General features: G+C 36.8%; 2 protein-coding genes across 3 annotated transcripts; both read right to left on the minus strand.

The window, feature by feature from the left end:
- Positions 1-59: 59 nt before the first annotated feature.
- LOC135640032 (uncharacterized) lies at positions 60-5,483 on the minus strand. Of its 2 annotated transcripts, none has more exons than XM_065154119.1 (6): positions 5,158-5,483; positions 1,654-2,844; positions 1,318-1,467; positions 1,007-1,187; positions 409-610; positions 60-326 (listed from the first exon to the last, which is right to left on the minus strand). In XM_065154119.1, exons 1-5 carry the CDS (start codon positions 5,422-5,424, stop codon positions 447-449), a joined length of 1,953 nt encoding a protein of 650 aa, XP_065010191.1. In that variant the 5' UTR covers positions 5,425-5,483; the 3' UTR covers positions 60-326; positions 409-446. The 2 variants fall into 2 exon arrangements, with proteins under 2 accessions (XP_065010191.1, XP_065010190.1); XM_065154118.1 differs by having other exon boundaries at positions 1,004-1,187.
- Positions 5,484-6,317: 834 nt separating this feature from the next.
- Positions 6,318-15,926, minus strand: LOC103988264 (phosphatidylinositol/phosphatidylcholine transfer protein SFH9). The gene is made up of 13 exons (XM_009406814.3): positions 15,570-15,926; positions 13,022-13,121; positions 12,222-12,488; positions 12,058-12,135; positions 11,871-11,972; positions 11,746-11,795; positions 11,501-11,600; positions 11,312-11,383; positions 11,107-11,220; positions 9,795-9,873; positions 7,317-7,708; positions 7,109-7,187; positions 6,318-7,024 (listed from the first exon to the last, which is right to left on the minus strand). Exons 1-12 carry the CDS (start codon positions 15,776-15,778, stop codon positions 7,116-7,118), a joined length of 1,635 nt encoding a protein of 544 aa, XP_009405089.1. The 5' UTR covers positions 15,779-15,926; the 3' UTR covers positions 6,318-7,024; positions 7,109-7,115.
- Between the last annotated feature and the right edge of the window lie 895 nt (positions 15,927-16,821).

The raw sequence follows: 16,821 nt of genomic DNA on the forward strand, positions 1-16,821 counted from the left end.
GAAGTAAAAGTGTCATTGCAATGGTGACTTAATAGGTAATTTGTTCTGACAAAAAAATGGAAACTCAATTGTTTCAGGTAATCAAAAATAGCTGCAGCAAAAGAGTTGGATACAGGCTGGTACCGGCCAAAGGACTGATGTGGATATGTGATCGCTTCACAGTCTTCTATTATGCAGATTAAGTTCTAAACTAGAAAGAGAGTAATCCAAAATTTTATCAGTATTGCCAAGGATTATATAACAAAATTCTAAGAATGAACTAAAAGGTATGAGAAATTACAGCAGGTAATCATGAACGACACCCAAGTATCACCATCACCAGCATTCTGTCAACAAACAAGTGATCAATGCTGGAGTTAAAAAAAGAGAATTATGAAACACTAAGCTCATTAGTCTCCAAACTCTTACCGCAATCAAAATCACTGTTCATCTGAGGGCATAATCCATCAGTTTGAGATATAATGCCAAAGAACAGCTAATACAGCCACAAGTATGAGTAAAAACTTTGATCCTAATAAAGATGATGACTTGGGTGTCCCATCCGTCCTTCCCTTTAGCTTGGAGGAAAACTTGGACAGCAGTAAAGGAATCAGCCGAATCCTAGTGGTGTCTGCAGAGCAAACAAAGATAATGAAATATTTTTAAAATATGTAGCGAAAATAATATAAAAACAATAGTGAAGAATTAGTGTGTGCGCGCAGAGCAGAAAAAGATAATGCATCCCCTTGTCTAATATGTCTAAGAACTTAGATTTCTATCAATCTTATGGTTCCTGTTAAATATTTATACTTGGTTTCATGATTATTTAAAGAATTTTCAAATTATATAATTTATTTATGGAGCTTTTACCCTTTTTTATTAGAATGATGAGTGTCGTTTGGTGAATGTGCTGCTATAGCTCATAAGAATTCTAGTTAAAAAATTAAATAACTTCAAGGTTTTTCTCCATCACACCTACTACAAAAGGAGTCATAAATATTTTGTGATAGACAAAATACAGAACTACCTTTGCTGTTCAAGAGTCTTTCTTCCTCTCCAACTCTTCGCCGCAAGACATTAAGTAACGATCCAAAAAACAATGCTAAAACAGTGCAAGTGAAGGTGATGACATTGTATGGCATGCTAAAATCAGGTGTTGTCAAGGGCACGAGCAGTGCTTCTGTGTATGACCGTACAACATTCTTTTCCTGCAGAAAAAATAAATCCAAGTGAAATAAGGAGCAAGCACCAAAAATAGTAGCTGATGTAGAATGCCACGATTCATTATTTCCTAACAACACATATTTCTGAACAGTAGCTGAAGTGTCAAGTAGATACCTGAAATTTTAGTAGTAGCGGAGAATTTATCGAGAAGTTATCTTCAACATAGCTTCTGCTTGAATGGAAGTTGGGAAAGGTAACTAGAGCTGATGGAATATCGAAGCCTTGGTTAGCATCCGGTGGATATTCATCAATGTGTAAGAACCCCTGTACAAGAATCATGAATAAATTAAAAAATCATAAAATTTTGCATTAAAGATTTTGCTGAAGTGTTATTTAACATTCAAAGGAAGGTTATGATGTAAATCATGCCAAAGTTACCAATAAACAAACTATTTCTTTTGTACACAAAAGGGACACCATGGAAAAACTAAAAGTCAAACTGAAACAGACCTTGTCAAAATCTAAAGTCAATGCAACTGATTGCACACTGCAAGGATACCTAAGCATCAGTTCCAATGTTCCAGGAAACAGTTTGTCTTCTGAGGGGCTGACTTGAATCTTCTCAATCACATCTGAGACACTCTGAGGCTTTCCATCTATGAATACTTGTAGTGTATGATAATAAACCTTTACATACCAGGGAACAACCTGAAAAATAAGAACCTGCACATTGCACCCATGTGATTTGGCAAGGAACTCTTTGTTTGACTCGGTAGATTGCAATGATATAGCTATAGAGCCTCTTTCATTTCCACTTCCCATGAGAAACCTGCTTACATGAAATGGTGCTTGAGAGCAAGACCATATAAAAGGAAGCTTCCACTTCATACCCAAATCCAAAGGCTCATGCTCACTGTAGTTAATGTATTCATAAATAATGGAATTACTTTGACCTGGCAAAGGATTCAACTCTTTAAACACCCTAACCGGATTTGGAGACAAATCAAATATTGAGTTACTCCAAGAATCTCCATATTCCAGCTTCTCAAGTTCAACAACCATATTTGTCTCAAGTTCAAAGAAAATTCTGCTAGTTTTAGCAGGAACACAAAGTCCAGTAACATTCTTCTTGAACATTGAACTAACAGACCAACTAGGCTGAATGGATTTATCCAATGAAGAATGTGCAGAATTCCTTTGAACATCAGGTTTGAGCACAACAGTAAGTGTCTGTTTGAGAACTATACCAGTTGATTTAGTTGAGGTTAACTGCAATCTTTGAGAATGATAATATCCTTTATATATAGAAGGCCTGTCCAGTAAGGAAGCTAGCCCAGCCTTGTCACGACAAGGAAGAAGCTTTAACCAGGGAGTGAGATTTTCCGTACAAACTGCCTCACGGGGTAGTGCACCATATCTCAAGTTGCTGACATTTGACCGAAATGCCCAACTTGGAGCAAAGTAGGAAGTAGAGGACTCGAGAAAGTTGATCGAAGCACAAAATAGGCCTGAGAGGGCATGTGTAAGATCCTTCCAAGTGGCATCAATTTCCATAACAGGAAGATCAAAGAGAGCCCACAACTCAACCCCAGGGGGTTTGGCATTGGTGCTAGATATTGGATCAGATCCACCCCAGCTCTCATAGTTCCAGCGTCCTTGTGTGAAGGACAATTCCAGTTCCTTAATTTGGAATTTCTGGACCTGGTTCAAGTATCATGAAATATAACAATATAGTTAGAGAAAGAAACAACACATCTAAACTTAAAAGTTTCTGGCACCTTGATGCAAGTCTTTCACCATAATTGTTCCTCTATCTCTATCTCTAAAGACATTAGACCATCAGTTAAATCTTAGCAAGAGAGAAGGTGAACAAAACCACAACTTTTGGATCTATGTTCAACTATATTACATTAGAAAAAGAAAATATTTAACTGCAGTGGACATGACAGTTAGCGCTATAATAAACTTGAGACATATAATATATAATCAACAAAAAATATTTAAAATCAAACATGAAAAGAACAAGTGTCAAAGACCTTTCTGGTGAAATATAACAAAAAAATGTTTATTGATATAACATATACAGCTCTACATATGATCTTCGTGTATAACAGTCTGAAGAAAAATTTCACTTTAAATCGAAATTTGGTCCACAAGAAGAAATGAATATGCTTAAACTAGATTCAAGGAGGTGGTCAATACATATTTAAGAAATATCTGCAACATCTTGTTGACCTTTATTTGCTCCCATTACTTGCAAAAGCAATTTCCAGTAAATATGACAGGGCTACAGTCAGCATAGCCAAGTAGAAAAGAAACTTGTTAAAGAAAATTACAGAATCACATTAAAGATTGATTTGTCAGAATAGAACAGGTGAATCAATTAAACCATGATAATAAAAAGACATTTAGATTGCTTGGTTAGTATAAAGCAAAAAAGTTTTGTACCACAATTCCTTGCCATGTGAGTTTATGTAACCAGTAGCGTCTAAGAGAATCTATATTATGATAAACAAGACCAAACAAAAGCTAATAATCAGTTTACTGCGAAACCTGAACGGACACAAAACAACTTGAGTCACTCTTATCAGTGATAAAATTTGTGATGCAGAACAAGTTATTGTACTTTTCTGCTACTTTCAGATAAACATCCTCATCATTCTTTTGGGGCTACTTCAGGGAAATATTCAGTCTCTTTTTTTTGGAAGTAGAATTAAGTTAGACAAGTTAATAAGTAATTCCAATGAAGTTCTAGAAAATCTACATGACATCTTCCTATTTTGATGTAAAAGATAGTTGCAATGAATTGTGACAATTTTTTTAAATCTTCTTTTGTATCCATTGTTCTTAATTTTAATTCTCATTAGCTGCTGCTTCTTGATGGGAGAAATATGGAATCTCACCAAAACCTTTTATACTATGCCAGAGATCTTAAAATACCTCTGAATTCTCACAAGAACCTGGCTGTTGCCTTACCTTATTCTGTCATATAAATCTACTTGGCCACTCTTGAACAAGCCAATGTTTTCCAGCTAGGAGTGGCGTCCAACCCAATCTCATTATAGCCATCCTGGAACATTAAAAGACATACCTAGCTGTCTAGCCATAAATTTTCTCACAAAACAAACTGAAAACCCACCACAAAGCTGTTGCTGATGCGGCAAATACATCATATAGATCCAAAAACCTTGACAATTAAATCCACTCTTTCCCTCATCACTACTTTCTAAATTTTAGCCTTGAATGTCAAAAACAAATCCTTCCTGAAACCCCTCCTTGTATCATGACTACATTGTTTTGGAAGAAAGTGCATAACAGTATAGCTAGACACTATGCCTTGTCCTTGAGTAGGCATCATTTCTTGCTATGTCAATATGTGGGAGAATTATTATTACTAATGCTTTCAGCTATTTTGCATTCTCATTCTCTCTTCCTCTCTCATTATATAAATGTTCTCCTTCGTATTTGTTCAAGTACAGCATAACATTGTCCGATGTACAACAGGAAAAAAAAAGAAGGCATTTGAAGGCAAAACCATAATAGAGGGCAGAGATCAGAAATTTCCCATGAACACCCTCCTTTAGGCACTTAAGCAAATAGGTTTGACAATGCGTACAAATCGGTTCTTTTACCATCTATTTGAACAGATTTAAGATGGAAGGTGTGTTGCACTACTCAAATTCCCCTCGAAGTTTTAGCCTTTTACATGCTTTCCAATTGGATTAGCACTAATAGACTAGCCTAAGAAAGAGGATATGCTTAGTTATGCAAGAATCATGAATCAGGGAAATTTGAGCTAGCGAAGTCCCCAACTTCATCAACACAACAAATGTACCTAGAGGAGACTAGCGAATGAGGCTAATGCTCTGAATCATGCACCTAAAATTAGGATGATGACAGGTTTAACCGCATTAATGGATCAGAAATGCAAACAATTGGATGAATAGCTCCAAACCAAATCTTTACTGGAACTCCAATCTTGGATCACGAAGGGAGGGATCGTCAGAGGAGTACCAGCTGCGCGATGGCCTTGGGGAAGAGATGGTGATGGCGACCATTGGCGGCAGAGGAAGGGGCGGTGGTCTGAAAATGGAAGTGGGCGAGGACTTTCCGATCGGGCAAGGGCTTCAAGAAGAGCTCCTCTGAAAACTGCTCCCCTTCTTCTTCTACGCCTCCGCCGCCATCGTTTAGCCAGACGCCAGAGACTAGCGCAGGGATGCAGATGAGGAGGGCGAGGAGGAGGAGAAACGGAAAGGCGGCGGAGTGGCGGAGCACTGCCATCAATGGCGTCGGAGGAGGAATGCTTTGTGAAAGGCACGTGCAATACGCGTGTCTTAGGGAGGGGCAGCACTGTGCTTGTTGACCAATCGTCTTGTTACATATCGGGCGAGACATATCGGTTTATGTGTCGTATGAGCCAATGGTCGTTTCGACATATACCATTTTGATAATTAGAGTTAGCTTAAGCCTCATTCTAAAAGCATAATAATAATAATAATAATAATAATAATAAGTAATTTAATTGAATTCTTATTATTAATCCCAACATATATAAATTTATATTGTTCATTACATATTATATTTTTTGTTATAGTCATAATTGCTGCTAAACGTGGGTTGGTCTTTGCTAATTTTAATATAAAAATTTAACTATGAAAATAGTTAAAAATAAAAAAAAAATTCACTAAGATTCAAACCAAAGTCACTAAAATTTGACTTTCAAATAATTATATCATGAGTTTCATTTATGTCTATTTTTTTTCTTTAGTTAATTTAGATACGGAATTGTCAATTCGATTTCAGTTTTTGAGATTCAATCGGTTCAAATTAAACCAGGGCTAGTGATGGTGTTAACTTGAGAAATCTCCAAGTGTGTATACCATTCAAATCAAAGCTCCAATGCCAAAAAATCTAAAACAATTGGTGAGAAAAGAGTTCAATAATTGGTATTCCTAGTGCAATCAATGAACATGAAGAAGTATTTAAAGCAGAAGAATTTGTGTACAACCATCACCATTTTAAATTTAAATTGCCGGCATCAGTAGGAAAGATTGAGAACTGTTCCATTCTCCCTATGCTTGAACAAGAAACAAGATCAAGGAGACATTGTCAGCTAATGACTACTGGCATGGAGATGTAACCATAACAGAAGTCGCAAATCAATTTACACAGAGTGAAATATTGACAAAGACTGTTTAGCTTGAGCATTGAATCACTTTTACATTAGAGTTCACATATCATCATTCTTTTTCATTCATTTCTACCAATCCACACACTGTGCTATACAAGCTACAGGTAATACATGTTCAATAGTAAATGACATAATCTGATGCCATGGATAGCTGAAGATTGTTTTGCTAACCACCTAAACTTTAAACTCTTCTGGAAAGAGCTTTAAACACTTCAGATGACACAGAAATTTAGAATCCAATATTCAAAATAGAGAATAACTCGAGCTTAACAATCTGCACAAGTATAGCAATGGTCAGAACAAATCTTCTGAAGATCATCCAGCAATAATTTTCCAGTCCTTAAACCAAACACGACTTGCAGCGCAATAGATCAATAAATTGTCGTGAACATAGAATCGGTCAGCCAAGTACACCAACACCAACACCAACAACAGGAAACCATGACAATAACAACAAGAAGAAGCCATGGCATTCGAACTATTTTTTGGGTTGGTAGCCTAGTGCTCAAAGTACATGATACAGGTGTTTCTCTTTTTGGGCAGAGGAGGTTGTAGTTGCAATTTGGTCATATAAAAACTGAGGTCGCAAGGAGCCATCATTGCTGAAATGGAGTAACTTGAGATTGTCCATTTAAGAAGATGAATGTGTTAGCTAGATACTGAACAATATAACTCAGCGGACTGTTATTTCTGCATGTCAAGAAGCAAAAGAATTTGATATATTATTAGTCACCCATCATTCTTACTGTAATTTAGCCTATAAAGATTAGAAACCTGCTTGTTAGGCAGCCCCTCTCAAATTCTGCAACGAATCTTTCATTTCAACTTGCTTTTGTGAGGTCACTTGCACAACCTACATGAACCGTCAGCTGATATATAAGCCAATTTTTTTTTTTCAAAAATATGATTTCAAGGATGTGAAATTAAAACTTGTTATGCTTAAAATCCTTGCAAAAGCGAAAGGGTTAAGAAAAGCACTAACATTATTTGTCTTCTGTAGGTCATGCTCTATAGGCTGAATGTGATTTAGTGAATCTAGAATCATGTTGTCTTTTTCTTGAGGAACCCTCTCAGGTTTCTCGTTTAACTCAGTTACCAGTTCTTCTAACATCTGCAGCCTCTCCAAGCATGGTAGGACAGGTGATTCTGTGACATCATGTCTGGCGAGGTGGTTCATGGAATTTGCGTTTGTCGGATCAAGTCCATGATGATCTGAAGACTTCACTTTAACCAGATCGATGGCATCATTTTTCAGTCCAAAAAATAAATATAAAACAGCTAGCACTTTCGTGATGAACTTTCCGACAGCACCTATCACTAGCATAAGCAACTTGGATAATGAGTTCCCTCGGGTGGAATCATCAACCAGACCACCTGCATAGGAAAACCAAACACTCAGCAAACTGTGATTAATTCCTAGAAAAAATGCTCAAGGCTCACTAGTCATGCGTGCTACCAAACAAATCTATATCATAGGCATTTGATGCTAGATTCTAAACAATGTAAAGTTGAGAGACTTGCAATGTTCTTTGTGTGACCAGATATTTATCTGTAACAATATACGCAGATCAAGGACTGACAGATGCTGGGAAAAATTTTAAGTAATTTGTAAGGTTAATATTTGAAACAACAGATGGAAAAGAAATGATACAAGGAAAACACTTTCACATGCTTGAATGTTTTTTTTGTCCCTGACATGTTTAGTAGTTAATCATCTTAAAGATTGAGATTTAGTAATGCTAGCTGTTGTATTAAAGGTAATCAAATTGCAGATCATTGCCTTGTCACATTTAATTAAGAAGTGCCTAATATTTTCATGATATCCATCTGAGCTGTTAATTGAATTGGAACCACTAGTTGACCAAACATGAAGGTTTTTTAAACTACAATGGCATTTTGGCAGACTTAGTATTCTCTGAAACGTCACTCTCAGCCCCATGTAACAAAAGCCCATCTTTTGCTAGTAATTTTGATCCAAGGGCCCTTAATTTGTTTTAATTAGTTGATTATAATCATATATGCGCTAATAAAAGCACTGTAATTGTCCAAAATTATAAAATGAATAAAAAGAGTAACTGAAAAGCGGTACAGCAGAGTAGACAAGGTAATAAAGTTCACACTCGTTTAATTTTTTAGAAAGAAACTTTAAAAAGAGAGAGTTGCACTTGAACAGAAACTGATTTTATCTTTGACATCAGTATATGGCCAAAACTATTTTTCATTCAATGGTCAGTCACATCTTAATTTTATAAGAAAAAGAAAATTATGTAACTTACTCTATCCACCATGCTGTTATCCAGAAACGCCTATGGGTATATCTCAATGTCCACTGTACTGTTACTCAGAAGCAACAAAATTTTCTCAGCTGTTTTTCAGTAAGGCCCATGGGTATATTTCTATATCTGGTGCATTGTTATTCAGAAGCACAATTATTTTCTCAAATTTTGAACTTGGTATCTATCACAATCAAACATGGCGAGGAACTTCCCAAAGTGTACCTTTTCTTTACTGAACTTCAGGGGTCTTGCTTGCAACAAGCATCATGCTGGTTGTTAGATTCTATTCACAAGACAATATAAACTTGCATCTCTTTCCTTACATCAAAGTTCTTCTCAAACAATTAAAGATTAAAAAAATATCATGCTAAGTTATTGATACAATCAACATTTATTTTCTTTCTGGTGATGCCTGATGGTACATAGGTTTGTATATTGTTTGGTAATTTTGTATGATACTGATCTGCTAGATTGTTCGAAGCAATATCAGACCACTAACTAAAATCTTGGTTTCAACATTCAACAATTATTTGGAATAACTATGACAAGACTTTTTAAGAGCAAGGTAAACAAAAATATATGAACAATTGAATCTTCACTTACTATTCTTCTAAAATGTTACCTTCCTGATACCAATTAATATTCCAAATTAATGAAAACCCTAGTTGATGTATAAGCGTATGGGTCTCCATTATTGAAAAAGCAAATGGCGCATGCTTAGAATCTACAAAAATATGCAGACATCGGTTTACACTGATCATGAGGTTTTCATAATTGTTCCATGTATGAACATCCCAGCAAAGCATTGGTGTGATACATATGGAAATTCTGTACATTCATATGATATGTGCATGTCTGCATATTGAACTTGGCACATGTAAACATCTATTCCACATGCCCATTTGGTTCCATCACAGTATCTTAACATTGAAGTGACTTCTTGATATTTTTGATAGCTATATGTGCTGATGTAGAGTCACCAAGAACTTATATCTACAAAATGTTCTAACATTTTACAATTCAATAATAAAAAATGAATATATAAGTTAAAAAGGCATGCAGAAAACTGTGACTATGATGCAGCATTAAACACCCTTGATACAGTCCATTGCAACCATGGAAAATTAAGTTCTAAAAATCTTTGAAAAATAAAAATAGAAATGCATATTGATGAAATGAAGTACCTCCAAGTTGATCACAAAGTTTGGTTTGACTAGTTGGGCTGTTTGAAGGCATGTTTTCATCTGTTGTGATTTGAGTACTCTGACAGAAATGCACACAACTCAATAGTTAATATCAGTGTAGCTTTTGCATTCATAATCATATGTCATATACCCATAAAACAAGTACTATAAATTATAAAGTATGAACTATGAAGTACCAAGTAGTATGTCCTGTTTCACAAGAGAAGTTCATTACAGATTTCCTTGGTGCATGGCTCTGCATGATCATGGCTCGTGCTTAATACCATTGCATTGGAAACTCTAGATAAAGTTTGGTGTTATGCAAATACATGAATTATGATGTCCATCAAGTTCCAGTTTACACTTAAAAGGACTTGGAAACACGACTTGAAGATATATTTCACATACTTACAGTGAAGTATGTGCACCGTGGAATTTGGTCATAATAGGTTTTGTTGATTGCTATGAACTGGTTGGGTGCAATTAACATGGCAAAGATGAAGGAAATGCTATAGTAGTGCCTCATTGAGATTCTACATAAAGTGGAGAGGAAGTCTTAACCCTTTTAGACTTTAGGATTAATGTTCCTTTATCAGCTTGTTGTTCTTCACTTTTTCTCTTTTTTGGACTGAATTTTTTTAAAATTATCTGCATTTCTTTTATTTCCAATCTTCTTACTAAGGTTTTTCTTGTTATCTTTACTTCATCTACTTAATAAAAACAAAAGAAATTTAACTGTAATCTTCATTCTCATGTGAAACCGAAATGAATCATTACTCTATGGGATTAGGTATTAATGGTTACAAAATGGATAAATACATTATTAAGTTTAACCTAGTTTATGACTAAAAAAAACAGTGTATAATGGGAAAGCAAAACAACATCAGCAAAAGAATATCCTAACGTGAGACATTCTTGATTATAAGCATGGAGCATCATCTTTGAATATTGTAAAATGATGAAATTATATTATAGGCTGCCAAATGTACCATAACAATAGAGGAACAATGGAAATAAAAGTTGGGTAGGAGCGTAAATGAAGTAGACAGAAGCAATCAAAGAAACAAGCATACCCACTGATAACACATGCAAACAAATACATCTTGTGTGCATGAGTGGATTAAAAAAAAAGTAACATGAGTGCATATGACACAAGTGTTCATTTTCATCATCATGTACATCCTCAAGTTATGTTCAGAAACGCATGCACAATCACTCAAACCATGTTTCAGAAACAAACAAACAACGCACTCACAGGGATACACAGAAGGAATCCCAAGCCAAGAAGACAAGTAGATACAAGAAAACTGACATTTTCATATGCTGGAGTTGTCGGCATGTCAGGCTGTGGAATTGGTTGAATAGGAGATACTGCATCTTTGGTATCTGACTTCACCTGAATGGTACCTTTTTTGAACATTGCAACCTGCAAATAAGGTGATACACTACATGACTATGATAGTTGTCTTACATAGACTACTGAAACCATCTACCACCTGAAGAAAATGAAACTTAACCTGGCGATTCAATTTCTTTTCACCCAATAAATTCCCTCCAACCTTTGAGCTTGCCCTTTCAGATTGAACTGACTGGAAGACAGGTAAAAGAAATAGCACACTGTTGGTTTTAGGTAAAGACTAAGGGCACAAGAAGAACTATCTTCTTCTAACTTGTAAGACATATTTAAGAATTTAAATTGTTCTCACACTTATTATCTGGGGGTCACTCCATGGTCCTTTATTGGATGTAAGACATCCACCCTCATTAGAACAAGTGCAAGAGCCACCAAGAAAAGCAGGAAGTTGACTGTCATCAACAAAAGGAGAAAATGAAATGAATTTCATTAACTGTCATTACAAAAAGAGAAGATGAAATGGATCCCAAGTCCAGAACCCAAAACCACAGAGCATTTAGCAGATATGACTAAATTTACACAGAGAAGAATGTAAACCTCATCTCAATTGATTCAAGTAAAGTATTCTGATATGTATCTCCTAATACCTGCAAAATATGGTGAAAGACTAAATTTACTGCATAAAATGGTGGGCAACAAGGATACATTAAAAAAAAATCTACCACTATCTTAGCTGATGTCCTTGGATCAATTATGCCTTTTATAGTGTTCCAAAGTAATCTGCAACCACTTCCAGCATTTACAATAAACAGCTTATGCAATATCTGCAAAAATGAGATAGATTATAGGAAGTAGATTGATTGTCTTGTATCAAATTCTATGTTGTTTATACAGTACGACATATATCACCTCAGGGTAATTATCACTATCAACTTTCTGGATTCGAAGAACAACATCACGAGCTAATTTGCCAACACTCATCCAGTTCTGAATAATCAAGTTGGACAGGAAAAAGCAGTCACGTATATCATGTAAACTCGTTCAAATTGTCAGGTAAAACAGTAGCCACATACCACTCCTTGTGCATCTAAAACTGTTGTCATAGTATCAACATGTCTTTTGGCTGCAACAGAGCATGCTGGGTATTTCTCAGTAAGTACCTTCTCTATCCCCTGAACATGGTACCTCACAAATCTTTCAACTGTAGTAACACTAAGAAGTTTGTTGGGGTCGACTTTCCCAAGTCTTTCTATATAAATAGGTCTTCCATCTTTGTCCACACCATGAAAACCATGTGGATAATACTGAAGAACTTTTTCCAGTTCATCATACACAAAGTCCTAAATAGCATTAATCTGTTAGGCAATCAAAACCACAACAAGTGATAGCTTAGAAGTAAAGCCCTTTGACATGATACAGGCTTAAATTCTGTATTGCTACTAAACTGGTTCTTCAATAACAGGAAAGAAAGAAATATAGAATAATAAAAACAAAGCATGAACTCCTGATTCTATAATATTCATTTCTTAAATATCATTACTATGCATTATGAAATTTGGACTCGCTATTTGTTATTTTAAGCTAAAGAATAAGTACTCTTCTGCATATATTTTTGGCTTAAGATCCTTTTATCTGGTGGAAGTACTCTGTTGTGTGTAATAGGTTTGCAAGTTGCAGGTCTGTTTTGAGAACCAGAATGTGTAACACTTGTGTGGATACTACCTTAATAGGTGTTCAATCAAATTAAAATTTCAGGATAACAGAACTGTGTTTGGAACCGAACTATGTAAAAGTTTATATCAAGACACTTTGTACATCTGACTATCATACACATAAACGTAGAATATAAAAGCTATGATCCAGTTATTCTTACTTGCAGGATAGTATCAGCACCGAAGTCCTTCCTCCACTGGAGCATCTCTGACCACATTCGGGTCGCTTTCTCAATATTGAGCCCACGTGCCTTCAAAAATCTGCAGAAGCCAGAATTCAAATAAAAGTGTCTAGCATGTTTGAGATTGAAGAGGGAAAGTGGGAGGGGAGGAGTGAAAAATCAATCTGAAATAGATTACGAAAAGTATGAATCAGGTTAAAGTTTTAAACTATGAGATGTTCTCAATGCATTTCAATTTGATCAATTCCAAGAATAGTTTGATCAGGGAATAGGTATTAGGGCAAATATTACTAAATATCTCATTTGATCTAAGCATTCTTGGGATGATCCAGACTAATTGGAATGTGTACCTAATAAGTATAAGAAATTACAAGATTCACATGATTATACATATACAGTACCAACTTCCATCCCTTCCTCTATCAATCATCTTCTAAAGCAATTTCCTAAGTGCTCAATGAAAGATCTTGGTAGCACAAGGCATAAGAATATAATTCCCAAAAGCACACATCTTCTCCATGAATTGGTGAATAGGCTTAATGAAGCTCCTAAGTATGAGCCAAATCTTTGTTACTAATCTATCAGCATGATGCAAGGAAAGAGAATATGTGAGCTTTCTATGAGGATTCCTTTTTTTATGGGCTCCAACGCATAAGGCATATCTGCCGAATTTTTGGAGACAGATTAGAACTTCAACTAGTTGGTAAAACATAAGGTTGCGATCTGGGAGGCTAGAGTTTAAGTCATGGAAACAATTTCTCTGTAGTTAGAGGTAACACTACATACATTGGTACTCCCAGATCCCACTTTGGCAGTAGCCTCATACACTGTGTACATCATTTACTAGAACCTCCACTAGGAAGGATCCAGAGTCAGTGTTTCCACTAGTTTGTCTATGATTCTTGCATAGACATACAACAGAGGTACAAGTACCAGAGTTTGGAAGGATATGCATGGAAATATGTGTTTTGCAGACAGGAATATCATAAATAGACATAATTTACACATTTATAGACGTATATATGAAATACACATACAGTTATGCCCCATAAACGGAGTGCATGCAAAGGAAATGAGCTCAAGGAGAAAGTTATGTTTATAAGCTGACCATTCAAAAGAAAGATTGGATTCAATCAGATGATATAAGAGGGCAAGACATTTGAATTTAAGAGGGGGGCAAGAGCATTCCTCCTAAGCATGAATTGATAATAGTGGAAAGGTGTATGACTTATGTCTTCATAAATCTGGATAATGTAGAAGATTGTTGCAAAAAGAAAATTATATTTAGAAGTGGCTCCAGTGATGACAACTTGGAAAACCATTTTTCAACATGACATTCCTCTTTAATCACACACCATTCATTCAAAGAAACTAACATATTCAGGATTAGGAAAGACATGCAGTTAAGAAGCATCATCCTTAAAACAGAAACTGTACATGCTATCTAATCATAATAATGTGAGCTAATTTTGCAGAGGAAATTGTTAGCATTTGTCACGAGAAGACTGATAAAGAGTTTGATACAAGTTTAAACATTTTCTAAATAAGAAACTTTACGAAAGAGTGATGACGAACAACTAAGTTGGGTTTATGAACATCTACAACTTAGCTCGTTAACATTCATTGGCTTGTACAGTCTAATAGAATTCTGGTGCAAATGGCCCAATATATAGATTTATCACATTGTGTCCTTTGTATACAAGGCAAGGATTAAGCATATGCACATGGGCATGGTCAATTTACACAACAATGAAGAATCTTCCAAATTTATGCAGAAGTTAAACTCAGAAAGCAGAGGCATCCAATGGCAATTTTGCAAGCATAAAGATATCTAAGATGATTCAATGTGTGGCATGAGTAATAACTGCAGAAGATATGCAGATGGATTAAATTCCAAGTACGGAGATATTTAAAACAGAGATCAGGTTCAGGAGTGGAACCCATCTATTCTAGCATAATATTTGCAATGTCTTATCTCTCCACCTCTAAACGCTAATAAAGCTTGAAACATAGTAGTTTCATCTGTCATAAAGAAATCGGCAACTTATGGTCGCTCTATACCATGACAATTGCCGTAGCTTACCAGGAAAACGCTAACAATGAAAAGCTAATGCCTTGTGCAGAACCACCTAATCGAGGCAAAGAGGGCATCAAGCTAGGTAGCAAGGCAACATGACATAGGAAGCCCTGTATGTCCCTGTTCGGTAATGCAAGTTCTCCATTTCCCGACTTCGCCTACTCATGTAACACGATTCTCAAATCTCACGACCATCATTATAATCCCAAAACTTAATGTCCCATAATAATTTTTTCTGCAACTCATTAAATTCCATCTCCGTTCCATGATCACCTCCACCACGTAATTCCGATACTCCAATTCAATAACACTCGATTGCTCGTCGTACGAAAGATTGGCGTTATAATCTAAATCCATCATCAATCAACGATAACGATATCTCGATGTACAAAATGAGATCCGTAGAAGAAAGATGAACTAATCGGTACGAGATCGACGATCGATACCGACCGCAACATGGTGTGGTAGTCGTCATGACAAGGCGGTAGCAGATTCCGATCGATCAAGACCTTTCGGAAGGCCTCCACGATCGCCTCCTCCTCCGAGGCATCCATCCGATCCTCCGCGACCGTGGCCACGGCCTGCGGGTCGGCCTTCTTCCATTTGCCCCTCCTCCTCGCGCCTTCGGAGGCACCGGTCCTGGAGAAAGAAGAGATCATGTCGATGTCGTCGTCGGCCTCTCCCCGCCTCTCTCGATAGTTCCAATTCCCTTGGGTCTCTCCTCGCGTGCCCCCAAATAGGATCGACAGCGAGGGAGGGAGGGAGGTGGCGAATATATTCTCCTCCGAATTGAATTGGTGCGGGTCGTGCGATGCGGTGAGGGGTGAGAAGGGAACGGATGGGCGTGCGAGGCACGTGGATAGCGAGAGGTGGCGCCAATTTGCGCGGCGTTGGATTCCTATTCTCGTTGTGCCGAACGGAGGAAATAAAACACGGACGGTAAATGGGACCATTCACTAACGCATCACGCGGTCCACCGCATTCTACCCGCGTGGGACACACCGTCGGCTCCACGTCCTATCTTTAGTCCGGAAAAGCGAGTCTCGGACGCGTGGTTCGTGAACCACGTAAAGATAACACACTTGACTCGGTGTTGCACGAATCTCAAAGCACTTGGCTTTAATTTTGTAACGCTATAGCTCACCAGCCCACCCAACGCAAGCGGAGAAACGAAAAGCTGAACCCTGTCCGACCCGAGGTAGCCATGTGAGGATCGTGCGATGAAATGTTTATTTTTGTGTTCTGCTGCGTGATCTGAGCCGGGCTGATTCGGATACGCTGTAGCTATCGTATAGGGGACAGTTCCTGAGGTCACCTATTTCAAGTTCGGCGACGAGCAAAGCATGGTCGTCCTTAGGTTTCAAGTCACCAAAATACTCTCTATTAAGATGGAAATTACATATAATGGAATTTTCCCATATTCCACAACAGTAGGAACATTATATGTTGGACTTTTTTTTTTTTATGTATATATATATATATATATATATATATATATATATATATTATTGTTATGTTTATCAACTATACAAAATAATACATAAATCATTATTCTCTAACAAGACATTCTGTGTGTTGCGGGAAACAACTTTGAGCCGTGGCCTCAGGACCGATGTGACTCGGTTCATATCTGGACGATGGGGACCTCCCTGTGGCGTTTCTCGAGCCCGCTGAGGGTGTCGGGCGCGGTGTCCGATCGGGA

The sequence above is a fragment of the Musa acuminata genome, chromosome BXJ3-6 (genome assembly GCF_036884655.1).
Source record: "Musa acuminata AAA Group cultivar baxijiao chromosome BXJ3-6, Cavendish_Baxijiao_AAA, whole genome shotgun sequence".
NCBI classification, from domain to species: Eukaryota; Viridiplantae; Streptophyta; class Magnoliopsida; order Zingiberales; family Musaceae; genus Musa; species Musa acuminata.

Excerpts from the sequence above, each read along its gene's own strand:
- LOC135640032 (XM_065154118.1), bottom strand. The coding sequence starts at position 5,424 with ATGGCAGTGCTCCGCCACTCCGCCGCCTTTCCGTTTCTCCTCCTCCTC. Across the intron at positions 1,188-1,317 it reads CGCTACTACTAAAATTTCAG|GAAAAGAATGTTGTACGGTC; the intron begins GTATCTACTTGA and ends TTTTTTCTGCAG. Across the intron at positions 611-1,003 it reads ACTCTTGAACAGCAAAGGTA|ACACCACTAGGATTCGGCTG; the intron begins GTTCTGTATTTT and ends TTTGCTCTGCAG.
- LOC103988264 (XM_009406814.3), bottom strand. The coding sequence starts at position 15,778 with ATGATCTCTTCTTTCTCCAGGACCGGTGCCTCCGAAGGCGCGAGGAGG. Across the intron at positions 12,489-13,021 it reads GTGCTGATACTATCCTGCAA|GACTTTGTGTATGATGAACT; the intron begins GTAAGAATAACT and ends AATGCTATTTAG. Across the intron at positions 11,973-12,057 it reads ATAGTGATAATTACCCTGAG|ATATTGCATAAGCTGTTTAT; the intron begins GTGATATATGTC and ends TCATTTTTGCAG.